Source organism: Pipistrellus kuhlii, unplaced genomic scaffold, assembly GCF_014108245.1.
Source record: "Pipistrellus kuhlii isolate mPipKuh1 unplaced genomic scaffold, mPipKuh1.p scaffold_m20_p_17, whole genome shotgun sequence".
NCBI lineage: Eukaryota > Metazoa > Chordata > Mammalia > Chiroptera > Vespertilionidae > Pipistrellus > Pipistrellus kuhlii.
In genome coordinates, this window is record NW_023425482.1 from 10,881,866 (window position 1) to 10,902,118 (window position 20,253).

General features: G+C 41.6%; 1 protein-coding gene across 2 annotated transcripts in view; it reads right to left on the reverse strand.

The window, feature by feature from the left end:
• GAN (gigaxonin) overlaps positions 1–20,152 on the reverse strand; it is a 51,336-nt gene extending 31,184 nt beyond the window's left edge. Inside the window, exon 1 of one of the 2 annotated variants that reach the window (XM_036441573.2) lies at positions 19,804–20,152. In XM_036441573.2, coding sequence (XP_036297466.1) covers positions 19,804–19,970 — 167 coding nt within the window. In that variant the 5' untranslated portion in view covers positions 19,971–20,152. The remainder of the gene's footprint in view (positions 1–19,803) is intronic. The other variant, XM_036441574.2, reaches the window with a different exon arrangement.
• Positions 20,153–20,253: the final 101 nt, after the last annotated feature.

Sequence of the window (20,253 nt, forward strand, 5' to 3'; positions counted from 1 at the left end):
AGGGTGATTTGTGACATTACTCAGTTTCAAATGACTCCTATCACATCAAACTCTGTAGTTACCAAGAGCAGGCTCATTGAGATATGTGCAGAGGGGGTTGGGCCCACTACTTTATTTACCCAGTTAGGCCTAAGTTCCTTTACTGATGCCCCACCTCCCTTTGTCTTCATGAGCTCCTAAAAACTGTATCAAAAAAGGATCTTCAAGCCCCAGCTGGTTTGGCTCAGTGGACAGTGTCGGCCCTTGGACTGAAGGGTTCTGGGTTTGATCCTGGTCAAGGGCACACACCTCAGTTTCAGGCTGAATCCCAGGCCTCGGTCAGAGTACGTGCGGTAGGCAACCAATAAATGAGTCTCTCTCACGTTAATATCTCTCTCTCTCTCTCTCTCTCTCTCTCTCTCTCTCTCTCTCTCTCTCTCTCTCTCTCAAAATCAATGGAAAAAATATCCTCTGGATTAACAACAAAAAAGATCTTCAGGGCAGAGGATTTTTAGGGCAGTGAAACTCCTCTGTATAATACCATAGTGGTGGATACAAGTCTTTATACATTTACCCAAATCCATAAAATACACAACACCAAGAGGAACCCTAATGTAATCTATGGACTTTGGGTGAGTGTTGGATCAGTGTAGATTTATCAGTTGTAACAATGCTACCACTCTGGTGGGGAATGCTGATAATGGGGGAGGCTATACATGTGAGGGGCAGGAGTATATGGGAAATCTCTGTACCTTCCTTTCAATTTTTCTGTGAACTTTAAACTGTTCTAAAAATAAAGTCTATTTTAAAAGTATACTTCCTTAGTCCCCATTCAACTTAAATATAAATTTGCAGGTAATATTTCCATCAACAGATGGCATCCTCTCATGTCAAGGCTTTTTATGGCCTGCTTTTTCCATCCATCTCACAGTTCCTGCCACCCAAGAACTCCATCTATATGAAGAAGAGCATTTATATGGCTATGAGACATGATTGGGGCCATAGAGGAAGGCCCAAGGAAGCCCCAGGCACTGTGGGATATGGACCAGGTGTTACAGACTGACTTCTAGGAAAGCTCCCCTTCCATAGCACCTTCACCTATTCAGGGTAACTAATCATTGAGGCCCTCTTCCTACAGGGCTAGCCAAAGCCAGGGGAGCAGTGAGGAGAAGGAACCACAAGAAAGCTAAGGCACTATACTATGTGACCTATTTGTGTTTGCCGCAAGCCTAGCGTTGATACACTTTAGATCATGAGGTGGCCAAGAAAAGGTACAACTGGGGCTATATTCCTCCTTTTACAACCCTAATGGAAATTCTGTACTATTTCTTTTCCTTCATTATTTTCTTTTATTTTCCTCTATTCATGTCTCTCTGCCTCCAATTCTTTTTACCTAGAGAGATTACAGTTTTCACTTCTTTACCATCAAAACTTTCCCTCAGATAGGTCCTAGAATGACTCATAAGTTGGAAGGGTTTTAAGAGTAGCTACCCAGCCTGGCTTCCTAGAATGCTCTGGAGAGCTTTTCCAGATCTGAGTCCCATCCCAGACAAACTAAGTCAGGCTCAGGACTGTGTATATTTAAAAAGTTCCCTAGCGCAGAAACCGGTTTGGCTCAGTGGATAAAGCATCGGCCTGTGGACTGAAAGGTCCCGGGTTCGATTCCAGTCAAGGGCATGTACCTTGGTTGCGGGCACATCCCCAGTGAGGGGTGTGCAAAAGGCAGCTGATTAATGTCTCTCTCTCATCGATGTTTCTAACTCTCTATCCCCCTCTCCTCCTCTCTGTAAAAAATCAATAAAAATATTTAAAAATATATATATATCAATATATAAGTTTTAAAATAAATAAATAAATAAATAAATAAATAAATAAATAAATAAATAAAAAAAAAGTTCCCTAGATAATTCTGATCCATTCTCTTCTCTTGGAATGTTCTCTCCACCTCCCACTCCCCTATCTTCTGGTTTAACCCTTCCCTGACTTCAGGTGAATGCTCTAATAACACCTCAAAAGAGCAGCCCAGGTGCCACATTATCTAAAATTACACCTATCGACTTGTATACATGCATATAAGTACAACCAATGGACATAAAACTCTGGGGAGAGGGGTATGTATGGGAGGGAGGGAGGGGGGCAAAAAAAATAAAAAAATTAATAAAATATATTAAAAAAATAAAAAAATAAAATTACACCTATCCTCCCTTCTCTGCTTTATTCTTCTTCATAGAATTCATCACCATCTAAGAAACCACATTTGTTTAATGTCAACATACCAGAAAAAAGACTTTGTTTTATTCACTGTTCTATCCCCATACACTTCTGGCATTGAATAAGCACTTGATAAATACGTATGGACATGATAACAGCACACAGACAGGTTCTTATGATGAGACTGAGCTGATGCATTTTTGGCAGAAACAATACCGAAGTGACCATGCCCTACTCCAGATCATATCAGGGAGAACATGATGTCAATATGCATTATTACTGGTGATGCTAACCTCAGCCACTTGGCTATGGTGATGCCTGTTGGGTTTCTTCACTTCAAAGTGAAATTTACTATTTCCCCCTTTGCTACAAATAAATAGTATAGTGAAAGATAATTTGAGAATATACAAATGTCCTTTTTCTCCTTATACTCTGGCCCCCTAATTTTAGTATCCATTGGTAGATCTTGCCTATAATTATTACTATGGTGTTCAAAGGATGATTTTCTGTTCTCTTATTCTTTCTGTACTTATTAATTGAAATTCATCTGTAAGAGCTGTCTCTTAACCCCTTATTTCATCTTTCATTTATTTATTCCTAGATACATGGGTGTTTATTTTGTTCTATGGCTTATAATGCATTATTTTTATATATGTATTTATTTATTGATTTCAGAAAGGAAGGAAGAGAGATAGAAACATCAATGATGAGAGAGAATCACTGACTGGCTGCCTTCTGCATGCACCACATTGGGGATTGAGCCCACAACCCAGGCATGTGCCCTGAATGGGAATCAAACTGTGACCTCCTGGCTCATAGGTTGATACACAACCACTGAGCCATGCTGGCCAGGCTGCAATGTTATTGATACTCATTTTCTAGGTCAAATTATTGCAGGTATGGCCACTGGGAGTTCTTTCAGATTGGCTCCTATGTTGATATTCTTTCGATCATTTCCTTTGTGGCACAAATACTATAGGTTTGTGGTGTATTTCTGCAGCCATGTCTCCAAAGACATTAGTTTTAAGCATGATCTAATTACGTTGTTGAAACATCACTCTGGCAGTATCAGGGTTGAACTCAGCATGGAGGCAGACCAACCAGTATTATCCTATAATAATTCAGAACTAATAAAAGCTAGACTGTGAGCAGTGGCAATGTGAAGAAGAGACAGATTCCAGAGAGTTGAGATGTTGAATGATAGGTCTTGACAACAGTGAGATGCTGAGGCATGGAAGAAGAGGTGACATTCCCGAGGATCCCACATTTCTCCTGGGGAGCCTGGTAGCATATTACCTTCCTCAATAAATGAAGAACAATATTCTCAGGGGCAGAAGGAACTTGTCCTGCCTGAGTTTAGAGTGGCTGTGTAATGGGCTATCTATAATAATAAAAGGGCAGTATTCTAATTAGACCAAATGTCCTTCTGGGTATCATTCTGGACATCCTTCCGGACAAAGCCAGGGCTGGAGTGAAGAAGCCCGGGTCCTGGGCACCTGCCAGTGGAGGCCTGAGCAAAGCCCTGATCCCAGAGGGAAGGTGTTGCCAGCAGCAGGGGGAAGAAAGGTCTACTCTTGCACGAATTTTCATGCATCAGGCCTCTAGTTGAATATAAAGGCTCAGGAGAGAGGAGGAGGTAGAGGCATCTTTGGAGTGTATGAGATTGTCATGGAGAGTAGAGTGCAAGGACAAAATCTTGTGCCACACTGAGTATAGGGACAGATAAGGAAGAGAGTAAAAAAACTGTAGGGGAAATGGGTCAAAAGGTCAGAGAAGCCCTGAGAGTCCAAGTGTCAAGAAAATGACCAAGAGTGACAAATATAGTAGACAGGTCCAATAAGATAAACACTTAAAAGTTTTCACTTGATTTGCTGATTATACCTAGCAAATTTTTAAAGAACAGTTTTAATGGAGTAATAAGATAGAAGTCTAAGTACAAAGTGAAGGAAAAAACAGAAGGTGACTTTGTGGACAAGATAAACATTTCTTTCAAAAATCTTGCTGGTAAAGTGAAGGAAATCATGCACTTAGGAGAGACACAGAGTTTGTTTGCTTGTAACAGATGCATTCATTCAACATTTGCACATTTTCTATATGCCAGGCACTGGAAAAGACTTAAGCATACTTTTATGCTACAAGAAAGGAGCCAAAAGAGAAGGGAAAAAAATAAAAAACATAAGAGAAGGATGAGGATATATGACAGAACAACATCCTAGAAGAAAAGGGAGAACATGGGTGGGAGAAGGGACAGGAAGAAGTAGCCCTGACTTCCTGTTCTACAGAAGACTGACATGCAAGTCATTACATGACATTTAAACAGCATCAAAGTTGATCTTCAGAGTTAAAGTTTTTAGACCCAAATTTTTAAAATCTAATACTCCAGATTAATGGTAGACAAACTACAACCCACAGTCTGTTTTTATATGACCTTTCAGCTAAAAATGGTTTTTATATTTATAAAAGGTTTTTAAAACCAAAACAAAGAATGTGTGATAGAGACAACAAGAGGCCTGGAAAGCCTAAAATATATCTGACTCTTTACCGAATAAATTTGCCAAACCCTGATCGAAATGTTTCTACAATGGCAAACACACATTTTAAAATCCAGATGTGCAAAATAACTACTTTGAGAAACCATTTGCAAAGTGACAAGGCAGTGGTGAGAGATCTGAGGAAAAACATCAGATATACAACTGCCAATTCCAGATTTTCTACTCAGATATAATATGATTTTTTAGATGCCATTCATCTTCTTATAATCTTTATATGATAATGTATCTTCCTAGATAAAAATCTGATTTCACATGAGAAGTTTGTTTCTATCTTCAGAAACAGAGGTACCTGGGACACAGACTGCAAAGTCAGTTTCCTAGCACCCACCAAAATACAAAGAAAACACCTCCAAAGTTTTTTTCTGATTTGTTTCAGAAGAAAAGAGAACTGGAAATTAAAATGTCAAATCGGGGAATGATGAAGCAAATTATATGGAACAGCAATATGATGTAATAATAAAGAGCTATTAAAATGATTATGGGCATTATATTGAGATACAAGAGGGATATCAAATGACTTCAAGTGAAAAAATAATGTGCATATAGATCATAACTCTAACAATATATAAATATTCTGTTCAGAACCAGAATTAATTGGGTGACATAAATAATTGAACTCTCCTGTGATTTCCCATAATTTTTTTTTTGGTAAAAAAATAGATGCTTAAAATTTAAATCTAGTTCTTGTAATTTTTATAGTAAAGCAGTCTATAAAATTTATGCCTTGAAAGACAAGGTCTGAAAATGCATGTTAAAAATTTTAAGATGAGTTCAAAGACACAATCGTGATGCAGCAACTTGTGAAGTAGAAAATTCTTCTAGAATGAAACAAGCCTGGTTCCTTGTTCTGGTCACACCCTGACCTTTTGGAAATAGTCATAAAAGAAAGATATTCGTGCCTCGACCTGTCATACAGTTCCGCCTTTTTTACTTAGGTATGTTTTTTTCCCAGATGCTATAAGGAGGCTCCTTCTATAAACTTAGACCCCATGCAAGGATCATTTCAAAAGTAAGCCCCTTGATTTGGGGGCACTCCTACAAGTCTTCTAATTAAAAACTAGCTGACCTGGTTCTTCATATACAAATGGCACTAAATACTACAGAAGTTCCGTATTTCAGAAATAGGTCCATATTTCTACGGATTTTCCATTCTTTTCCCAATGTAAAGAGTTATAAGAAAGGTTCAGGCCCTTTCACAAGCAGAGGAAGTAGAGCTCCTGAATAAATTCACAGAAAAAGTAAGAATTTACACGAATTTTTTTTGTCTTTGAATTTATCCTTTCAAAGCAGCTCAAGCCAAAGTATTAAGTGAAAGTTAAGAAACTATCTCTTTGTGTTTTTTTTTTTAAGAAAGAAGAGGTGGGAGTAGGAAAAACAAAACCTCCAAATGGGGTGGGGGAACAAAAACTACAGCTGAAGCACACCCCTTTCAGTTCTCTTTAATAAGTGAGAGCAGCTCCTGGGTCAGCTTCACTTTAGCATTTTTAAACTCAATCTTAAAACCACTTGCAAAAGTGACAAGGCAGTGGTGAGAGATCTGAGGAAAAACACCAGATACACAGTGCTTCTGGCACTCCTTCATTTATAATCGACTGTCATAAACTTCTCTAAACAACCTGCAGCTGAAAAGTGCCTTCCAAAGTGTTGTCAAGGGAATGAATGCTTCTCAATGAATTCTTTAGTCGTGTTGTAACAAAAGCTCTCTCACTGGAGCTACTACTTCTGAATAAAGAATTTGGTCCCTTCTTCTCCTGGTTTCTTGGCACCAGAAATGGGCTTGGTATAGCTGACTGTACCATCTAAAATAGTCCAAAAGTGAACACTCTCTTATTATTATAGATGGTTTGTTTTGTCCCTCTCCCCCAGCCCTCAACACATATTCAGCTACTAAAATGTTATCGCAAAAAGACCGATCCTATTTAGAAGCAGTATGCATACAGCATCCTGAACTCTGATCTTATACTTCATCAGTACTTGCAGATTGCAGTCAACTCAACTCTCTTATGTACAGAATTTCCACTAATGGATTTGGTGCCTCTGGCCCTAGAGATAAGAAGATGAGGGCTTTAAAAGCATCCAGACCATCTGTCAGTTCTATTTCTCCTCCCTGAATAGAAGACTGATCACTAAGGCACACTGAAGGTACAAAAACCATCCAAGGAGCCTGTGGGAGGAGTGATAGTTTCACAGAACTGGAAAAATGTGGCAAAGGAAGGGCTATTGGAACAAGGTCCTGAAGGATGAATACAAACTGATATGCCAGAAAAGAGCAGGAGGTCAAGAAAGGCAGAGAAGAAGAAGAACATGCAAAAACAAACACACATATTCATAAATACATGAAGTACGGCGTAGAATTTTCAAGAACTAGGAGAGTATAATTAAGGTGTTTATACAGCAATTGTCACCTCAAGTTTAATACATCAAAGACAGATTATCTTCCTCACTTTTCTTAATTAAGCAGCCAGGTTCAAAACCTGTTATCTCTTCCTCCTTCCTCATATGCAAATAGCAGACAGTGGCTTTCTTCCCTAACCCCAGATATCAGACTTCGGACTTTGCCGTGCTCTGCTAATCTGAATTAGCAACTCCAGTCTCATCTCCTCCCAGTCCTGAGAACAAACAAGTTACCTCTTAAAATGGAGCTCTGTTCACATTACTATCACTTTTGTTTAGTAATTGAATAAAAATCTAAGTGAACTCGGCACTCTAGAACAGCGTCGCCAACCTTTTGGACCTCACGGACCACCAGTGGTCCATGGGCCACCAGTTGGAGACCTGCTGTTCTTACCTGCCCGTTCATCTACACTTCCCACAATTCCTATCCAAGCCTCTAGTCCAGTCCAGTGTACCTACTGCCCTGAGCGCATACACCTATGATCCTGCACTTATACCTGTGTTCTACCTGAATGATCCTCCTTGCCCTTCTCTTTATCTACCCCCGACCAAGTACTCTTCCTCTCAAGGTCTCGTTCAAATTGTTTCCTCCAGGAAAGCATATGCAATCACCCAAGTAGTTCTTCCTCCTCAGAACTCTCATAGCTAGAACTATCCATACAATTAAAATAGCTTTTGTTTCATAATTTGCTTTTTCAAAATTAAGCTCTGAACTTTGAGAACAGGTTCTGGACTTCACAGAATATCTTTTACAAGGTCCCTAGTTTAACACTCCCAGTAAGTGATAATAAGCATTGCTGACTGGTGATAAAGAGCTTGGTGTTTGTTCCCTTCCTCTCACTGACAAGTTCTACTGCTAACATCTATAATCCAGTCACTTCACTCCAACTCCACTGACAAACCGTCATCCAAGACATTCTTATTTCCTGTCCGAATGACTGCAGTACCCTCCTAATAAGACTACATATTCTTCTGAAAACCCAGTGCACGGCAGTGCCACACATAACCACTCAAGAAAAGGTTAGTGAATAAATGAGCATATTAGAGAACCTTAATCAAGAAATCTATGTTCTCTACTTTCAAAAAGTTGTTTCTATAGCACTGGCCAGTGTGGCTCAGTTGGCTGAGTGTTATCCCCATCCTGCGCATCAAAAGATGACCAGTTTGATTCCCACTCAGGGCACGTGCCTACGGCTGGATCCCCAAACTGCAGGAGGTAGCTGACTGACATTACACTCTCAAATGGATGTTGGTCTCTCTCTCTTTCTCCATCTCCTCTCTGTAAAAATCAATAAAAATATTTTTTAAAGTTGTTTCTGTAAATGTGATTCGTTGGGGTTACTAATGTAGTGGTGAACGATCAGATAAATCATTTAAATATACTTTTAGAGCAGACTTTAAGAGTGTCTATTCCGGAATTAACCCTAATCTATTCTTCTTACCCCATTATTGAAAACCTGATATGACTACATACCACTAGGCCATACAGTATTGAAAAATTGAGTGAACATCAAAATAATTTAAAAAACACTAGCTTTATATTTATCTCTTTCCCTAGCTCCACAGAGGTAGAAGAAATAAGCTGAGTGATTTAGGTCTCCACGGCCTCAGTTCTGACACTGTCGGTGGGAGACCACTTGAACACACATTCAAATGGCAGCCAGCACACAGAAAGAAAAATGAAGTCATAACTCTCCGAAAACTACTAAAATGTAAACTTGTCACCACTGTCTCCCTAGACCTACTGCTGCTGATAATGAGTATCTCTTGTTGAATAAAAATCTATAATCAAGCCCCCAGTCAACATTAATTATATAGGGTACCTTAACTGAGAAGTACATCTGTGATGAATTAACACACAGCACACTTTAATACTTTTAGACAATGCCAATTCTTTTTTTTAATTTAAAAAATATATATTTTATTGAGTTTTTACAGAGAGGAAGAGAGAGGGATAGAAAGCTAGAAACATTGATGAAAGAGAAACATCAATCAGCTGACTCCTGCATACCCCCTACTGAGGATGTGCCCGCAACCAAGGTACCTGCCCTTGACTGGAATCGAACTCGGGACCCTTTAGTCTGCAGGCCGACGCTCTAACCACGGAGCCAAACCGGTTTTGGTGACAATGCCAATTCTTGAACTGTAATTTATTAATGGTAAGCACATTCCCACGTGCAGTGATGACATTTCTAAAGAATGTAGTATCAGCTGAGACAGTGGGGGGTGTTTTCATAAACCCCTTCCTCATCAATCGGAGAGAAGATGGTAAACAAAGGAAGCAGACAAATACTCTGTTCCTGCCCCACTGCAGGTGTGACAAAAAAAAAAAAAAAAAAAAAAAAAAAAAAAAAAAAAAAAAAAAAAAGAGAGAGAGAGAGAGAGAGAGAGAGAGAGAGAAAGAAAAAGAGAGAGAGAGAGATAATTTCACTCCCTCCCAGCCACACAGGGGACAAAGTAGGTGGCTCTGCTCACACAATCCAGGCAGGAAAATAAGAAGCAAGCAAACAAATAAACAAACCACACCCAAAGGGAAGTTCCTGATCTGCTAAGGTAAGTCTACACTTGCCATGCTAGCTTTGGTGTAGGGGGAAAGCTGGATGTTGGTGGGAAACTTCCTTTTTCCAACCAAATAAAAGGCTATACAAGAAGATGTGGGTCCTACTGGCCTTCAATTCCACCCCTGAAATATCATAGAAGTGGGCAATGGGAAGGGGAGGATGGAAATAATTATCAATGAACTTTCTTTCGAAGGACCCTCACCACTCCACCATCCTACTTTCCTCAAACTTCTGGCTACTCCCTGTGAAAGGATGCGCTCTACATGCTAGAAGAGATTCTAAATGTGAGGTTCCCTCCAATTCAGGGAATGATTGAAATAAAACTATGTTTCACAATGTTTCTGCTTGCATTACTATGTTAAGATAAAAAATCACAAGCATCAAGTGGTTTTTAAAATTGTCCTAAAAAGATACAGAAATACTTAATAGTTGAGAGGATTACAAAATGCCTATAAGCAAAATTATGCATTTAAGGTTTATTCAAAGTCTATTTTTTTAAAACCAATCTTTCCATCTTCCATTTATGATATACCCTGCTTCTCAAAGCTTTGTTGCTTGAAGGCTAATACTTTTACCTAACAAAACATTTCACCAAGATCTTATCTTTCGTAAGTCTTCTATTTTTCTAATATCTCTCAATAGAGTAAGACATACTATAATGTATTCCCACAGAGAAATGGAAGCAGCAAACATTAGATCATTTTTTGGCTAAGTCACTCTTTGGCAATAAATACTTAAGAGGATTTCACTTTGCTTTTCTGAGCACAGGGTCAAGAGTCACACCTGAACTTTGAAGGGCATTTAGGTGGACACATGACCTTTACCCTCATCCATAGAGTTACAACTATCACCTTTACCTGAGCCTTTGATGTCCTTCCTTCTTTGGACTCATCGTGTGTTAGGAGGCAAAGAAACCATGGGAAGCACTCAAATTCAAGGTTGCAACCATAGCCTACCATTTGTCACGCTTCTCAGCCCTACATCTCCACCCTTAACCTAGAATTCTAACTAAAAATTATTCATTTCTATTGTACCTTCAGTACACAAAATGACAGACCCGTGTCCGTCAGAAGGCTGATATAGCTTCCTAAAGGACTTAAGCATGGTACTCATAAGCCAAATGACTCCTTATTTGTCTTAATTATGTTTCCTTTTTAAAAAAAAATATATATTTTATTGTTTTTTTACAGCGAGGAAGGGAGAGGGATAGAGTTAGAAACATCAATGAGAGAGAAACATTGACCAGCTGTCTCCTGCACATACCCCACTGCACACCCCCCCCCCCCCCCCCACTGGGGATGTGCCCGCAACCAAGGTACATGCCCTTGACCGGAATCGAACCCGGGACACTTGAGTCTGCAGGCCGACGCTCTATCCACTGAGCCAAACAGGTTTCGGCTAATTATGTTTTCTTTATGGATTATAAATAGATTTTAAGCCTCACTTTGATATCATGAGTTGAATGATAAAAAGTTTAAGCAATGGATAAGGTGGTTATGTAACCTGGATGCTTAGTCCACATCAGTGGTCGCCAATCTTTCAGAACTCAGACCAGCACTGGTCCTCAGACCACCGGTTGGTGACTGCTGGTCTACACAACACAAATCTAAACCCAAAGAACCAGTTTTCTATGTGGAAAACCATTTTGCTTGACTCTCTAAAATACATAATAAAAATGACTCTAAGAACATGTAAAGTACTTGCAGGAGAAAATATAGATGCAAGAAGGGGTAAAAGTGTAAAGGCGTAGATAAAAGCATGAGGACTTACCAGTTAGTATTCATTAGAGCTAGGTATTATTTTTATCACATTATTATTACTCAAAATAATCCTCAGAAAAGTTCTACAATAAATTTAAAAATTCAATACTTCATTTTATGTTAAATTCACTAGTCTAACAAGAATTAATAAATTTATTATTTAAATATTTAAATTTATTGTATTGATAGAACTTTTCTGAGGATTGTTTTGAGTAATAATAATGTGATAAAAATAATACCTATCTCTTTCATCATTTGAAACCTTCCAAAAACCTATCCAGAATTAGAGCATTTGCTGCTATGAATAGTGGCACCACAATCTTGTGTAAACAAACAAATAATTTAAAGCTGAAATGAGTAACTCAGAGCTCCAATTTACAAGTGTTTTGTTTCCTTAGAAGCCGGAGAAAACACTTTTGATCTTCTGAAATGGAACTTTAATATCACTTTTGAAAAACCCACATAAGAACAGGGTTTAATCAAACACAACTGCAAATACTGGAAAAGAAGATAAGGAGGGGGGAAGAGAAAAAATTTTCAACCATGAGACTGTGAGTCCTTCAGGATAGATTTCCTCTTTTTAAGCAGTTATGGATGCCTTATACAATAGTAGGTGGATAAAAAACAAACAAGGCCCAGATCCCTTAAAAGACAATCAGACCCCACTTATTTCCCATCACCGTAAGAGTACAGCAAGAGATAGGTATAGTCCATTTCTTTTATTATTTTATTTTTTATTAAATTTATTGGGGTGACACTGAATAACATCATATAGGTTTTTAGTGTACGTTTCTATGATACATGATCTGTATATTGTGTTGTGTGTCCTTTATCCAGTCAAATGCAAGGGTCTCAGAACCTGGAGCTTCAACCTGAACCCTTGAGCACTAAGAAATTTAGTTACAATTGCTATTCAAAATCCTTTTGACAATCACCTTTGGGCTGGAACCACCATCTTCCAGTAGTTCACCAAAATGACCTACACAAGGAGAAAGAGGAGAGGTACCAACTACATACATGTTCACTTAGGCCTTTTAAAAAACACGGAGTTGTTCCTTTGACTACATGCATGGGAATCTAAAAGAAAGGTGATATTTGTAGACATCAAGGGAACTGACACTATTCAAAAAGGAGTGCTCACAAATGTTTCCATGGAAAAATGGGAAGAGACCACAATGTCATTCGGCATGTGGTGGGCATTGTTGTGAACAAGTTAAGGGCAAGATTCTTATCTGGAGAATTAATGTACCTATTGAGCATATGAAGCCCTCTAAGAGTTGAGATAATTTCCTGAAATATGTGAAGGAAAAGATCAGGAAAAGAAGGAAGCCAAAGAGAAAGGTAACTGAGTTCATCTGAAGCGCCAGACTGCTCCACCCAGACAAGCACACTTTGTGAGAACCAGTGGAAAGGAGCTGAGCTGCTGGAACCCATTTCCTGTGAATTCATGGCATGATAAGCGTAAGAGACATAAATAAAAGCCTTCAGCACTGTTAAAAACAATTCCTATGACAATCATTCAGGAGCTGCTATCTACACAGGTGACTATAAACTCAAAGCACACGTGGAAGAAAGAAGACTTGGGGACTACCAGCATGCTTTGCACACAGCGTACAATACCAATGGACTTTGTGCCCATCTACTACAGGGCAAATTTCAAGTACCCAAAGAAAGGATGATAATTTCTATGTTACTATGAACCTTGGACTCCTAGAGAGATCATATTAGTCTCCTTAAATAGTTTCATCAGCATCATCTATGAGTCAAACTTTATTTTTAAATAGCAAAACAGGCTCATCAATAATTAGGCCCTGGAACACATCCAAATTAGCAGCATAAAATAAATGCTTGTTATAAAACAACTCTTCAGGGCTGGGTTTATATAGCAGAGTAACCCAACCAAGAAGGCCTGTATGGCAGGGCAAAGGAAATGCTTTAATGACAATGTATAACAAAACTTAAATATACATTATAACTAAACTTAAATGAACAGAAACAGACCCATCCACACAACATACACACAAAAAACACAACAAAAATAGCCTAGAGCCACACAATTTAGACTTATAGGGGCTTTGCTATTCCTGTAGCCCAATCAACCTCACTCTGCATCTGAGGAAACTAAGTCTCAGAAAAGTTGTCCAATATGACTTAGGCTGGATTCTAGGCCCAATGTCTCCACACCACCCTCATCAGAACAGCTTTTTATAAAAACCTTGAGGCAGGGGGCAGGAAGGAATTGCCATTCTTGTTATTGGCTGACTCATCAAGGATCCCAAGATCTTGGGAGTAAAGGAGATCTCTCCTCTACTTTCCAGTACTGAAAGCTAAACATTCCCCAGAAAAACTGAAATTCTCAAAAGTAAAAACGGGAATGGAACCTGCACAGAGCCACTATGTTACTGCAGAATCACAAAGCAATTCATTTTCAAATCCTTTTCACATACATTACTGCCCAAGAACCACAGCTCATGAGAGAAAGGAGTCTGGACTACAAATCAGATCTGTGGGATTGTGCCAGAAGCAGAAGAGCTTCGGACATGAGCAAAGCAAACTTTGCAATATTCAGAAGAAAGGGAAATTTCCTGTAAGCCTCAGGGAGCCTTTCCCAGAAGGTCTCAGAGTTGCTGAGAATGGAAAGATTCTGTGGGTTGTTACGTCCACGAATCAACTTCGTCATTCTTAAAGGTCATCAGCTACGTTTAGATTTAGTTTTCCCATTAAATCAAAGGGGAAATGTCATTCAGAGATCAGAATGAGGAAAAGCTGGGAAGAAGGTATGTTGGGAAAACAGCTTCTCACTTACATGATGGACCACACAAGGTCCTGCCTGACTTCCGTAGCATCTGTATCCTAGGGCTGTATGACATATTCTACATAACCCTTTTCAGGTTATCAATTGGGTTCTGTTGCTAAAGTTGAGTTTTCTGGCTTTTTCCTTTTATACTGAAAAGCCTTTCTAGTGTGGTTTGATTGTTAAGGCGATCAGGAGGAAAAACAAATGCTAAACCAAATTTAAAGCACTGGAAAAGATTAAACCAGTAAGTTTGGTTAAAAGACTTTTCTATAGTAAGTAGAAGTATGCAAATGAGTTGCTTTAATTCCTAGTTTACAAAGTTGGATTGGTCCTTTTGTTGAGCATATAGAAGCAATATACAACATTGTTTCCAAACCATATATTTTCAGAAGCTTATGACAGTTATTAAAACTAGGCTAACTATAGACTTTAAACAAAACTCAGATTTTTATAAAACTTTGGAGACTAGCAAGCTTTTGAAAACCCAATCCATACATTAATGACATCACAGACCTAAATGCTTAAGGTTCAAAAGGGAAAGTAAGAAACATCAAATTCTGGAATATACAAATTCATTTTGTTTCAATATAATTCTTTAAAGTTCTGTTCAAACAAAACAGATCTATATATATAAAACCCTAATATGCAAATAGACCAAATGGCAGAACAACCAAACAACTGGTCACTATGACATGCGCTGACCACCAAGGGGCACGTGCGGAACATGGCAGGTATTAGCAGAAGGTGGCAGAGCACCCAAACATGGTGGGCATCGGCCATGGTGGGATGGTGGAACAGGTAATCAGGGTGCCAGACCAAGGCTGGGTGAGCCTCTGGTGGTTACTGAAAATTCTTTGCTCCTGCAAGCCGCAGTCTCACCTGATGCTCACACCTGCTGCTGGTGCTGGCCTCACTCACACCTGCTGCCAGCACTGGCAGCTGCTGGTCCCAATCTCCCCTGAGGGCTTCTCCACCTCCTCCTGCTCCTAAGCGGCAATTGAGGCAGCAGCCACCATTGGCATCCGCTGACAGCACTGGCCCCGCTTGCATCTACTGCTGGTGCTGGCTCCAATCACTCCATGCTGTCAGTGGTGCAAGCGTGGCCAGTGCCATCAGCACATGGGAGCAGCGGTGGGGACTGCTGTCAGACAGGGATCCGGGGGCTGCGGAAGGAGGGGCCGGGTGGGGGTATGGCAGAGGGGCAACTTGGGGGCATGGAGGATGGGCTGAGTCCCACCCTTGTGCCCACCGTAGCCTTGCTGCCCACAGTTCTTTTCGAAGTGCACAAATTTGTGCACTGGCCCCCTAATAAATTATAAAAGCCCAATATTGTTAATATTGAAAAATTACTAAACACATTGTTCCTAAGCACAGCAGTCCTTGGTTTACGTCAGACTCGATGTATGTCATTTCATGGTTACGTCGCCATCTCCCATATATACTGTGTGTGTGTATATATATATATATATATATATATATATATATATATTTTTTTTAATTGATTTCTTACAGAGAGGAAGGGAGAGAGATAAAGAGTTAGAAACCTCAATGTGTGAGAGAAACATCTATCAGCTGCCCCTTGCACCACCCCCCCACCTGCCCCCACCACTGGGGATGTGCCCGAAACCAAGGTACACACCCTTGACCGGAATCGAACCTGGGACCTTTCAGTCCGCAAGCGAACGCTCTATCCACTGAGCCAAACCGGTTTCGGCTCCTATATATTTATTTAAAAAAAAAAAAGTTGTCATTTTGACGTATGTACATATGTGCTTTATGCTTTTTATTATTTATTTACTAAAAGTAAAGGTCAGGAATTGTTCTTTTAAATTATTTTTACTATTTCACTTCATTACTACTATGTATGTGCTCCATGTGATTGACATAGGTGCTTATGTAGGTGGGTTCTGACTTACAGCGAAAATTGCGTTATATCACACAGTAGAAATGGATCTCCGGTGTAACCCGAGGACCTACTGTAGTAATACAGATTAGTCAAATTACTTTTAAGTGGCCTTGAGATTAATAATTTTAAAAGAACCCCCAAGAACATTCTACCACTTCAATAGCCAAATAAACTTAGAGCAATTAGTCACTAAAACACACATACACATAGTGACTGACTAATGTTTATCTGCAAAACCTCAAAAATACCCATCTGCCCTTCCTACAGCACACGATGGCTGAAAATGAAAATCAAGGTGAGCTCTTCCTCCCAAGAGCATGCCCACGCTGCCCCTCATCCTTTCCCCCCCCCCACAGGTATGCGTCTCCTAAACTCTTAAGATCCAATGATGGGCAGCAGCAATTTGTCCCAGACAAACTCTCTGAACCTGATCCCAAGGCCCCTTTTCTCTGACTTAATGAGCCAAAGCAGAGCAGCCTAGTCTCATTTCCTCAGTCCTTCCTTGTTTCATTGTCCCCAGCTTTCATAAATGACTCCTAAAATTCAGAAAAAGAAAAAGAAGTCGAAACCGGTTTGGTTCAGTGGGTAGAGCGTCAGCCTGAGGACTGAAAGGTCCCGGGTTCGATTCCGGTCAAGGGCATGTACCTTGGTCACGGGCACATCCCCAGTGGGGGGTGTACAAGAGGCAGCTGATCGATAATTCTCTCTCATCGATGTTTCTAACTCTCTATCTCTTTTCCTTCCTCTCTGTAAAAAAAATCAATAAAATGTATTTAAAAAAAGAAAATCAAAATGAGACAGTATATGAAAGTACTTGAAAAGCACTTGAAATCATAACATATGTCAGTAAGTAGTAGAGTATACACGAAGAATAATTAAATACAAGTAATGCTCTAAGTTGGTATAGTAAATGAGTAGGAGACATGGTGTCATTAGCCTGGCATCTAATCTTAGTTCAACCATTAAGTACCAGTAGCCTCATGGTAAGACAAGTCACTGATGCCCACTGAGCCCCATTTTCTTGTGGAAAGCAACAGAATTGAAATGAAGTCCTTTTTGGCTCGCTACTTTGATTAGTAACATTTCATACCTCAATTACTATGTTAAATAAACAGCATTTCACATAACTAAATATTCTCACTGTGTGCCACCACATCACAAGTGGATATCCCAGCTTTTGTAATTCAGCAGAGATAGCAGAGAATACTACCACCTTTTATTTTTATTTATTTTTTAATATATTGTGTATTGATTTTTTTTTTTTTACAGAGAGGAAAAGAGAGGGCTAGAGAGTTAGAAACATCGATGAGAGAGAATCATCGATCAGCTGTCTCTTGCACACCTCCTACTGGGGATGTGCCCGCAACCTACATGTCCTTGACCGGAATCGAACCCGGGACTTTTCAGTGGCAGGCTGACGTTCTATCCACTAAGCCAAACCGGTTTCGGCCTACCACCTTTTATAGACTTATGTACAGACCGGTGACATATTCAACACATTATTACATATTCATTCATAGGATGGATCAAAGATTAAATCAGCTGAAGACAGATTTTATCCCTCACTTATCAGACCAATGAGCTGAAGTCAAGATCAAGCCATCTACAACAATGCACGGCTGCAAAAGTAAAAGCTGAAGGGGGAGAGTAGCTCCCATGCCCTTCTCAGCCAGGGATAACTGAGCACCAGACGTGGAAATGTAACAGAGCCACCTTCTAATGTCCAATTGGCTGTGGCAGAAACGCAGGCAGTCCCTCATTCACCTTTGCTAAACCACTAGGCACTTGTTTTCTGGCTGCCAGAGACACGATAATGAACAAAAGAAAAATGCCTGGCCTCACTGAGCTTACATTGTGGTTGGGCATGAGCAGCAAGGCAAATGAGTAAAATATAGGTTATAGTACAGTGGTAAGTGCTATGGAGAAAAACAAAACATGAAAAGAGAGTAGAGAGCATGTGTTTGAGGATTTGCAAATTTTCTTTTAAGCTGGCTGGATGCCACATAAAGAACTACAACAATAATGCATCTAGAGTTGTTTTCTTAAGGATTTCCCCGGAACACTTTGGATACCGGGAAGACTCTGGCCACTGATTCCAATTTGAGATTGATTGCTCACACCTCTGAAATGCCAGCTATGAGTTGTCATATCAGCAATCTAAACACCCTACTAACAAAGACTCCCACCACAACCCCACCTTCAAAATCACAGAGTGAACCGAAACTGGTCTGGCTCAGTGGATAGAGCTTCGGCCTGCGGACTGAAGGGTCCTGGGTTCAATTCCGGCCAAGGGCATGTACCTTGGTTGCGGGCACATCCCCAGGTGGGGGTGTGCAGGAGGCAGCTGATCGATGATTCTCATCGATGTTTCTAACTCTCTATCCCTCTCTCTTCCTCTCTAAAAAGCCAATAAAATATATTTTAAAAATAAATAAAATAAAATCACAGAGTAAAAATTTATTTACAAAAGAGCCCTGAGAAGTTACAAGAGCATTTGAACTGCTTGTGACTCGGAACAAATGTCTCCTCGTGTAAAGGTTCAAGTGTAGTTTGGGTACCGAGTTCTGCTAAGGCAAGGCACTTAAGAATGCCGTTCGCATCATTTTGCTTACTCTGACTTGTCAATTCTAGTGAGTTCTCTACTATCAGTCTATCTTTAACCAGCTTACTGGGAAGTATCTCCAGCTTTTTAGCAATTTTTTCCTCTTTTATTAAAAGAGCAACCCAGTTTGCAAGAAAATTGCTGTAAGACAGTTAACAGCCCCCCTTCCCTACAAGATCTGATACACTTGGTTAATCACTATCTCGTCAACCTTTAACCAGGTTAATTGGAATGGCAAATCAGGTTAAGCTTTGTTTTCCTAAAGTTTTAAAATGCTTTCCGAGTCGTTAACATTTCTCGGTCCTCTAGTTGTTAACTGCATCCTGAGAACTGCAGTAGTTTTAACATTCTCTATAGCTTACTTGGACGTGTGTGTCTATTAATGCACAGCCCTTCTCTTAAACGGAGTTCCCACAAGGAAGTGGAAAAGGCACAATGGACAGAGAACTTCAGGCTGGGCGGTCGGATCGCCAACCGGAGGAGACGATCCAGTACCAGAGGGTTTTCCCTGAGCCCACACCCGGCGTGGAGCTTGTTTGGCTTCTCGGCGGGAGCGGCGCTGCCAGCCACGGGCCCCGCCGGCTGCGCGGCGCTTAGGAGGCGAGCCGCCCGCAAACTTCAGCCGGGATCCGCGTGCTGGGCCCGGCGAGGGGCGGCTCTTCGCGGGCGCGGCCCCGCTCTGCTTGCGGGTCCGGGACCCCGGACGGTCCGGGACGGCGTCGGGGGGGTGGCCTGCGGGGTTCGGAGGCCCGGACGAGAGCGGGGCTGTGGGAATCCGAGGAGGGCCGACGGACTGCGGCCCGGTTCCGGCGTCGGTCATCGACAGGGGGGCGAAGGTCCCGTGGGGCCCAGGCTGAGGGTGGGCGAAGACCCCGGAGCTGTCCCGGGGGCCCAGCAGGGGAGTTTGCCGGGAGGGACCCAGGCGGCTGCGGGCGGGGGGAGAGGTGGGTGGACAGGGACTCCAGAGCCACGCCCGGCCGGCCCGGCCCCGCCCCGCCCCCGGGGCTCCGGCAGCGCCGCCGCGCCCGGCCCCCTCCTCACCTGATGTACGGGCTGGCCGCCGCCAGGATGTTCTTCTGCACCGGGATCTCCTCCCCGTCGAGGACCAGGTGCGCGTCGCAGAAGCGGGACTCCTCGCGGAAAGAGCTGAGGGCTCGCAGCAGGCGCGCGGCGTGCTGAGGGTCGCACACGGCGCTCCCCTCGGCCATCGCGGCGCCCGCTGGTCAGCCGGCCAGTCCTGTTCCCCGGACGCCGCCTCGCCGGACCCCTGGGGCTGTCCGCGTCCGGCGCGCTCCCGTCTACACAGCCCGCGCGCGCGCGCGCCCGTCCGGCCCGGCTATCCGACTATCCGTGATCCGTGAACTAGCGAGAGCCCTCGGACCGCGCCTGCGCCATCCTCGGCGCGAGCGGCCGGTACCTTTAAGGACCTGCTGCGTTACGTCATTTCTCCGCGACGCCCCCACGCTCTCGCTCCCTCCCTCCCGCCCGCCA